This window comes from Pongo pygmaeus, chromosome X (genome assembly GCF_028885625.2).
Source record: "Pongo pygmaeus isolate AG05252 chromosome X, NHGRI_mPonPyg2-v2.0_pri, whole genome shotgun sequence".
Lineage (NCBI taxonomy): Eukaryota > Metazoa > Chordata > Mammalia > Primates > Hominidae > Pongo > Pongo pygmaeus.
Window position 1 is genome coordinate 157,912,925 of NC_072396.2, and position 9,208 is coordinate 157,922,132.

Here is a 9,208-nt window from a genome sequence, read left to right on the forward strand (position 1 = left end):
GACACCTCTCCACATACATGTCACTCAGCAAACAGGAGAACAGGAACTCTGTTGGTCCTCTCAGCTCAGGGTACAGGCCTGAGGATGGGACCCCTGTTGGGCCATCTTCTAAGGGGATAGATAAGAGAACAGGACCTCTCTCAGTCCCATCAACTCAGGGGACAGGGCTGAGGGTGGGACCCACCTCGGCCCATCTTCTAAGAGGATAGATATGAGGACAGGACCTCTCTCAGTGCTCTCTGCTCGAGGGACAGGCCTGAGGATGGGACACGTGTCAGTCTGTCTTCTGAAGGGATAGATATGAGGACAGGACCTCGCTCGGTCCCCTCAGCCCAGGGGACAGGCCTGAGGATGGGACCCCTGTCGGTCCATCTTCTGATGGGATAAATATGAGGACAGGACCTCTCTCCATCCCCTCAGCTCAGGGGACAGGCCTGAGGGTGGGACTGCTGTCAGTCCATCTTCTGATGGGATAAATATGAGGACAGGACCTCTCTCCATCCCCTCAGCTCAGGGGACAGGCCTGAGGGTGGGACTGCTGTCAGTCCATCTTCTAAGGGGATACATGTGAGGACAGGACCTCTCTCAGTCCTCTCTGCTCAAGGGACAGGACTGAGGATGTGACCCGAATCGTTTTATCTTCTAAGAGGATTGATGTGAAGTCCAGAGCTCTCTCAGTCCTCTCTGCTCAAGGGACGGACCTGAGGATGGGACCCCTCTCTGTCCATCTTCTAAGTGGATACGTATGAGGACAGGACATCTCTCAGTCCTCTCTGCTCTAGACACAGACCTGTCTAGACACAGACACAGACCTCTGTCGGTCCATCATCTGAGGGGATAGGTATGAGGAGAGGAACTCTCTCAGTCCCCTCAGCTCAGGGGACAGGCCTGAAGATGCGACCCCTGTCGGTCCATCTTTGGACCCTCTCAGTCTTGTCTATTCCAGGACAATCCTGAGGACAGGACTTCTCTGAGTCCTCTCTGCTCAGCCTCACCCCCATGATTGGGCTCTGATCCAGCTCCCTCATCCACCGCTCAAGCCCTCTGTGAGCCCAGGAGGCTGCTGCTTATTGGATGGATTTGGTCAGCCCCTGGGCACCCAGGAAGGCACCTTGATGGACCTTTCTGTCCCCAGGCCACACATGCCCCCCTCCTCAGGGGCACTTGGTGAGGACTGTGCAGCGAAACACAATGCATGGTAGGAGCTCTGCCAGCCGGCACGCGCCAAGGGCCTGGCCGGGATGAAAGGGACAGGTGGCTCCACGGGGGGGGGCCCATCCTTCAGGCCCAACAAAGTCTCCTTGCTCTGGGTTGGTGGGGAAGCAACTGGTTTCTCCTGGTACCTCCTTCCAGACTCCCTGGCTAGATCCCTTCCAGGTTTCACAACCCAACTGTGCAGCATGTGTGCTCACATGCCCACTGACACAGTCACACACACATTCACTCACACACTCACGTTCCAGATACACTCACATGTGCACACACATTGAGTGACACACATTGAATGACACATTCATGCCTGCTCATTGACACACCCACATCTGCAGTCAGCACACGCAAGCACAATGACTCACAAACTCACACACACACTGACACACAATTACACACTCACAGTGTCACACACATTCAGCGACATGCTTGCTCACCCACAATGGCACAGCCTCATTCCCCCACACCCTCCCACTCACACACGCTCAGTGTTGCAGTCACATGCTGTCACTTGGATTCACACACACATTCTCAGAAACTCATGCACATGCTCACACTGACACACACATGCACGCGCTCAAACACACCCGCTCACTCACACTCACAGCTGCTCGGGAATCACGGCACACACAGGTCCACTCTGAACAGGGAAAACCAAGGAGCCCTGACAGGCCCTGGCAAAGTCAGCCAAGCTCTATGCCCTCTCCTCTTGTCCTGTCCCCAAGGAGGCCCTTGGAAAGTGAGCAGTTGACTTGGCCCTGCTGAGACACAAGGGACGGACATGCTGGGGTTGTGCCCAGCCTGAAGAAGGCAGGGAGAACAGAGCACAGTGGGGGCCCCAGGCATGCCTGCAGGGCACCCCGATGGGACACACTACAAGGGTCCCTGAGACACTGGTTAAGCACCTTCAGGCCGAGGAGGCTGCACGCCCAGCCCCAGGGACCTGCCGCCCCCTGCCCCTCCCCGACAGCCCCGCAAAACTACCCCTCCCATGCCTGCACTCGCCTGTGTATGCCTAGTGTCTCCCAGGGCCCCTGCCGCCCTGCAGACCTGCTGACTGCAGCTCTGCTCAAGCAGACAGGTCGCCTAGATCTAGGATTCCTCAGCCCAGGTGAGCAGCTGCCCATTCCCGGCATTGGCTCTGAGGCTGCTTTGGGGGACCCTGGCTATCATCTGAGCCATGGGGATGGCCGGAGGCTCTGTGCTCCAGAACAGCCGGAGGAAGTGTGTGGACACAGACTGAGTGAGCCCCGGGAGACCCTCGCCACGTCCAAGTCAATGATCCAGTCCCCTCCCCACACGTGCAGGGAGGGGCCTATCACTTTTCCCAGTTCTGTCTCCCACAGACTCTGGGTTAGTTAAATGGCTGATCGAGGACTACCCTTCATTTGTGGCGAGCTCCCTGGCCTGTTGGGAGAGAGAGCCAGTCCCAGGAGGGCTCAGGAGGGCGGGTTCCAGGATCCTCAGGCCCCCATTGAAGACTGCCCCTCCGGCCACAGCGCTGAAGGAGGGGTGTCCGGATTAGCAGCGCCGTCCACCCTGAGGGAGCCCTCCTCAGGCAGCATCCAGGGCTCAGAGGGCCTCGGGGATGCAGGACAGAAAGGGGTCACTCCCCACGGCCATCTGGGCTTCCGGTTCATGGCCCACTGCCCGCTCCCAGGACACAGGAGTAGAGCGCCTCCCAGCACACTGGGAAGGGAGCAGGACAGGACCCAGGATGAAGTGCAGCTCCCCCTGCCCTTCCTCTCCCCCTCCCCAAGACATGAGCACTTGGGATCCCTTTCTGGCCCACACTCTGTCCCTTGGCCATCCCACACACACTGTCCCCAAACATCCCTCGGTGGCTAGGCCAAGGCTGGCCACCTGCCGGCTGATCTGGGAGGGTGGGTACACACCAGCCCCTACCCCACCCCGAGTCCTGCACACAGCTCTTCGCAGGGCCTCTGACTGCCTGTCCAGGTCCTCCTGGGGCTCTTCTCTGACCTCGGTTGCTGGCCTTGGTTGCACACGTGGCCTCTCTGACCCTTCCGGAAGCCTTGAGCCACACCCCTACAGTGCTGCCAGGGATCAGGGGCCTGGAACCCACCTGCTGCCCCTTGCCCAGCCTTCAATGTCCAACTCACTTATTCCTGAGGACACCTGGAGTGCCTTTGGTACCCAGCCAGTCACTGCTCGTGACCACCAGCATCCTGTTGCCAGGCTCCATGCAGCCCAAGGCACCCCACAGGCCCTCATAGACCCTGCCCCACACACACCTCAGTGTCAGCCTGGCCACTGCGGCCCCATCCCTGGCAGACCGCCTCCCACCCCAGTTTCACACAGCAGAGGCAAGACACCGCTGGAACACTGAACAAAATTTATTGAAGAGAAACATGAACTGAAACTGCTGAAGAGAAGGGAATCTAACACAGAGAGAAACTGCAAACAGCCACTACAGGTCACAAGTCCCCGGCCCCTCCCTCAGTGTGGCCCCCCTCACCACATCCCTCCTTCCATAGGGCCCCAGGATCCACCTCTTGCCAGGATGGTGGGCTCTGGCAATGTGTACTCGCTTCAGGTAACCCCCTTCTGAGCCCACCCGCTGGGGCAGGGCCCTGCCCTATAGACTGCACAGGACAGTCACAGGATGCTGGAAAACATAGCAGGGAACACCCCACCAAGTTGAGGAAACTGAGTCACGAGTAACAGCAGGGGTGGAACGCCAAAGCACAAAGCTTCCTGGGGAGCCTCAGGCAGCCCTGCTCCCTCTCGTGTCTGGTTGGTCCTCCTGCAGTCGAGGTCACGGTCACAAGGTGAGCGTCTGCCATGCCTCCTGCCCACCGTCTCCTGGAACTGCCCTGGGGTACTCTGGAAAGGAGCTGCTCAGATAAAAACACACGCATCCCCAAGAGAACAAGCAGCCACTGGCTGAGATCTACACTGGCAAAGCAGAGGTGGAGTTCTTGACACGGAACAGCAGTGAGCAGAGCCTGGGCCTGATGATGACGCAAACCAAAAACAACTACCCACCCCCAACACATCCTCTCTTCTCACACTTCTTCCTCCTCCTTCCCCTCTTCCTCCTTCTTCTCCCCCTCTTCCTCCTCCTTTTCCTCCTGCTCCTCCTTATTCTCCTCTTCCTCCTCCCGATCATCCTCTTCTTAATTTTCCTCTTTCTCTTCCTCACTGGTGCAGGGGCTTATGAATGCTGCCTTCCTGGGGCTCCCCTCATGCAGTGCAGATGATCCTAAAGACAGGCTGGACCCTGTGGCCTCCCCTGCGGGGCTTCACTTCTGCCCCCCAGCTCTTCCTCAGCAGCCCTGGCTTCTTCTGGCAGAGGCAGGCCCCAGGCAGGCTCCTGCGGGTCCCACATGGCCTGGGTGCCAGTGGGCATGCTCAGCTCAAAGTCCACAGGGTGGATATTTGGGGGTGTCCAGATGACCAGGCCAGAGCCCCCAGCCACACCTTCTTCAGCCCCTGCTTCATTGGGGTCCTCATCTGAAGCCCAGGCACCCCATGTGCTAAGTGTAGCGGTTCCCCACTTGTGTCTCCTGTACCTGTTAGGGGCTATGGGCCCGGCCCCCACTGAACCAGATGCTATTTGGTCTTGGTTGGTGAAGTCCCTTCCAGCTGGTGGAAAGTAAGGGGGCTTGATCTCGACCTGGCTTCCCTGTCCCTCTGCCCCAGTCAAGTTCCCTGTTAGTGTAAGCTGCCCCTTCCCCTTGTTCAAATGTCCCTGCTGCCTGCCAAGGGAAGGGGTGCTTGGGTCTTCTGAGCCTATGTTTCCCAGGGCTTGGGATGGCTCATGGTCCCAGCCCCTGCCTCGTTTCCCAACTCCTCTACTGCAGCCTGTGGCCCCTCCCTGCCTGGAGTCTGGTTTTCAGCCTTGGGATACATGGCCTGGCCATGGTCTTCTCCCCTAGTGCTTTCATTGCGTAACAGCCGCCTGCGTTTCACTAATGGGGGTAAGCCTCCCTGTATGGTCTGGGTGCTGCTGTCGCTAAAAGACCTTGCCTGCACGGTGGCCTGAGGTGCAGAGACACTGGCTTCTGCTCTTGCCTGTCTACCGGAGGCCCCCCGGCCTCTGCCTGACGGCTTCTCCTTATTCTTTGTCACTGCCTCAGTGTTCTCCCACTCTTCTTCATCTCGAATGAGCTTCATTAACTCCAGAAAATTGGGAGGACACCCTCGCTTATCCAAGAGCTCCAGCTTGCCCCTGAGGGCGGGGGTCATGGAGACCCGAGCTAAGAGATGTTTCAGACGAATCATGTCTGTGCTGCGCACTGACAAGGGGCTCTTGTGCACGGCTTTCTGCAGCAGGGGCTCTAAGCGCAGCAGGAAAGTGGAGACTTTCTCTCCAATCTTCGGAAAGGTCTGCAGAAACCTAAACTGAGAGGCTCTAAAGTCCTCTTTATCCCCAAAGATCTGCTTTAGGGCGTCAAGACACTGCTCCACAGTTATGGAGTCATTGTTGGCCTGGAGCACCCGCATGATTGACAGAGCAGGCCCGCGTAAGCTCTCCAGCAAACGCCGCCTCTTCTCCATCTCAGACACTTGCCATATGGGCATTATCTCAGTGACCTGCTCTAGCCAGTCTTCAAAGGTCTCTTCGTCTGGGCTAGGGGAAGCAGTTCCCGAAAACACTTTCAGTTTTCGGTACCACATACTTTCTTTCAGAGGCTCTGAAGCTGGGGCTCTAACTTGGGACATGACCTCTGCATCCAGGCTCTGGGCAGGGAGGCTGCAACATCCCAGGGCTCTGGCCACATCTGTCATACTTCGGCCCTCATTTTTCAGGAAGTAGTTCAGTCTACTGAGAAACTCGTCATCTGGGTTACGGGGTTTTACCACCACTTCCCAGGAGCCCCCCTTTCCTGGTATGTGACTGGGCAGAGTAGTGTAATCGACAGTGTCAGCCAATTCAATGAAGACCGCCTTGGCATTGTCTTCCCTCCTGAACATTCTCCCTAGCACCCTGTATGCGCACAGGGGCTGTAAGCCTGCCTGCACGGTTTCCTGAATTTCCACCTCACTACACTCCACGGGGATGCCTACAATCAGCAGGGCCTTTCTGGGGTCCATGTCCATCCCCTTGCACCAATCCTCTAGCAGTGTCAATGCCATTGCTCCCACTTTCTATGGACTGATCTAATACTAGGGCAGCAATCAGCTCAGTTTGACAGCACTCAAATAACTCTGAGCCACTGCCACGTAGGAAGGCAGAAGTGGTCCCAGATTTCACACAGCCTGCAAAGCAAATGGGATGAGAGCATTGTTAATGCCCACCCCAACCTACACCCCCAAGCACCCCTCCTCTGCCCCCACCCCCAAGCAGGGATGGAGTCCTTTCTTCCCAGGGTTCCCCAAGTCATTTTGGGGAGGGTAGAGTGTGGAGGTTCTCCCCAGGCAAAGATGTCCCCATCTCACCACTCCCTGCTGACCTCCTCCTGCTGTGGGTTCCTCCTCGAAGTCCAGAGGACTCTGCTGTGTGTGCTTTGGGTGCCTGTAGTGAAAAGGCCAACGTCAGGTGGCAGGGCCTGACACCTGGGGACACTGACAAGCCCTCCAGGCAGAAGAGGGCAGGAGACAGCCTCACTGCTCACTCAGGGCTATGTGGGCTCAGGTCACCCAGCACCCTCCTTGCTGGAGTGAAGGCTGGCAGCAGGAGAGGTAGAGTGACCCTCTTTCTCAGGAATGCCTGACAGATGAGAAAGATGGCTGAGCTCTGCGCAATGCAATGAGAGTGGTGGGTGTGGAGATTGTGTGACAAGCTGCAGTGTTGCCATGGATACAGAGAATACCATGGACCATGGGTTGCTATTGCAGGGGAGTGTCATGTGGTAAGGCCAAGGTCCTTGAAAAGCAACAGGTGATGTCATTGGCCTCCAACCAATAAAGCGTACTAGCAAAAAGGAGGCTGGGAGAGGGAAGGCGAGATGGGCATGAGGAGTGAGTGCTGAAAGGACAGGAGCTCATGGTTTCAATTGCGTGGAAGCTGAAATCAGGCAGAAAAGGGACCCAGATAAGGTCCCCACTGCCAGACTGCAGGAAACCAACAACTCTTGCCCTAGAGATGGCCCTACCCTGCAGAGTCTGTGAACCCTGGCAGGCAGTCCCCTCTCCCCACTCTTTGCCAGGGTTCCAGAGCCCCTCCCAACAGGGCCCACCTCACAGCTGCTCACCTTGCTGGGTTGGCCCTGCTGGCAGCGCGGATGCTGCAATGACACAGCCACTTCAGACTCGCTCTGCTTTTCAACTCTATCCAGTTAGGCAGTTCCTGACTCAGGCGTGATGGGTCCTGCTTCACTGGATCTGTCCAACGCAAAGCAGAGGTATTTTGCTGTGATTCTGTCCCACACACATGTCCCTGCCCAGGCCATGCCAATTCAGATTCTGCATAGGTGTTCACTAGGACCCTGGTGCAGGGATAGAAGAAACTGCTCAACTGACAGAGGGAGCGGAGGGAGTGGGGGAGGAATGGGTGGAGGAATGGTGAGAGGGGTGGGAGGTGAGGAGGGAGGTGGGGGGTGGGGGCAGGGGGGCTGCTGCTAGGGCAGAAGGGATCCTAAGGTAAGTTTGCTGCCCTACCCCCACTGCAAACTCCACTCCCTCCCAAGCTCCACCCCTACAGCCATGTTGCACCCCTTCCTAAGCCCCACCTCAAAACCTGCACCCCTGCTGCCAAACTCTGCCTATAACTAAGTTGCACCTCTACCCCAAGCCTAGCCCCCCACCAAGTCCAACCCCTTCCACCACCCAAGTCTAACTCGTGCCTCAAGCCCTGCCCCCACCCACAGTCCAACTCCTACCCCAAGCTCTGCCCCCTCACCAAGTCCAACTCCTACCCCGACGCAAGTGTAACTGATGTCCCCAAACCCCCTACCTCCATTCCCCTGTTTCCCCCAGTCCCCACCCGGTTATCTACATACACCCACACCACCGACATCAGTGGAAGCAGGCAGAATCTAGGAGGGGAAGGTTCGAAGCCACTTTCCCTCAAACGCAAGGGCCAAGAGCTACTGTCCTGACTGCAGTGTCTCCGGGCAGGTCAAGGGTGGAATAGGTCTCCCTGAAGTTTGTTTTTTTTTCTCTGAAACGGAGTCTCGCTTTGTCACCCAGGCTGGAGTGCAGTAGCCTATCTCAGCTCACTGCAACCTCCGCCCCCTGGGTTCAAGTGATTCTCCGGCCTCAGCCTCCTGAGTAGCTGGGATTACAGGCGTACGCCACCATGCCCGGCTACTTTTTGTATTTTTAGTAGAAACGGGGTTTCCCCATGTTGGCCAGGCTGGTCTCCAACTCCTGACCTCAGATGATCCACCTGCCTCGGCCTCCCAAAGTGCTGGGATTACAGGTGTGAGTCACCGCGCCCGGCCAGGTCTCCCTGAAGTTCTGCCTAGAAATGGCAGGGATTCCTCGGGGTGCTGGGTGTGATCTAGTGGGATCCCGCCTCCAGGGAAACCTATGGCCACCAGCCCCTAGACCCCGTTGAAAACAGCAAGAGTTATTGGGGGATCCCCCGTAATCTGGGTTGCTGTCCGAGCCCGGGGTCCAGCTCCGTACCTGCCGGAGGTGCCTCCAAGCCGGAGTTCCCGCGCAGCGCGACCACCACACGTCTATGGCGGCTGCCGCCTCCGTGCTGACTGCGCCACGAAGCTGTGGCGGGAAGAGGTTGTCTGGTGACGAACGCCCCCCCCCCCCCCAGGAGCGGAACTGCACACGGCCCGCTCACGGTTGCGCACTGGTGACATAAACCCTCCTACTTCCTGCAAGGTGGTTCCTCACCCCACCCACCCCCATGCCGACGACGGTGGCAGCCAGGCTTGCCACGTGCCATTTGGCCCAGCAGCCACTGTGGCTCTTCCTCATTGGAGGGGAGCTGTGGCGTCCCAAGCCTGTGGGTGAAGGGCCGGGTGCAAATCACCCAGTGCAACGTATAGGCCACGTGAGCGCCCTTACTACCTGAAAGTCATAGCCCCCGTTTATTTTTTATTGGGCTGTGTTCTAGGGGAGGAGGGCAAAA

At 57.7% G+C, this 9,208-nt stretch overlaps 1 protein-coding gene across 4 annotated transcripts; it reads right to left on the minus strand.

The window, feature by feature from the left end:
- Positions 1-3,551: 3,551 nt before the first annotated feature.
- Positions 3,552-8,902, minus strand: PNMA5 (PNMA family member 5). Of its 4 annotated transcripts, none has more exons than XM_054472945.2 (4): positions 8,749-8,902; positions 7,371-7,500; positions 6,630-6,691; positions 3,552-6,435 (listed from the first exon to the last, which is right to left on the minus strand). In XM_054472945.2, the coding sequence occupies exon 4, from the start codon at positions 6,310-6,312 to the stop codon at positions 4,966-4,968; it is 1,347 nt and encodes a 448-aa protein (XP_054328920.1). In that variant the 5' UTR covers positions 6,313-6,435; positions 6,630-6,691; positions 7,371-7,500; positions 8,749-8,902; the 3' UTR covers positions 3,552-4,965. The 4 variants fall into 4 exon arrangements, with proteins under 4 accessions (XP_054328920.1, XP_054328921.1, XP_054328923.1 ...); XM_054472946.2 differs by having other exon boundaries at positions 6,616-6,691; XM_054472948.2 differs by lacking the exons at positions 7,371-7,500; positions 8,749-8,902 and adding an exon at positions 6,792-7,004 and having other exon boundaries at positions 6,616-6,691.
- Between the last annotated feature and the right edge of the window lie 306 nt (positions 8,903-9,208).

What these genes read in the sequence shown, in the direction of transcription:
- PNMA5 (XM_054472945.2), bottom strand. Translation starts at nt 6,312, where the DNA reads ATGGCATTGACACTGCTAGAGGATTGGTGCAAGGGGATGGACATGGAC.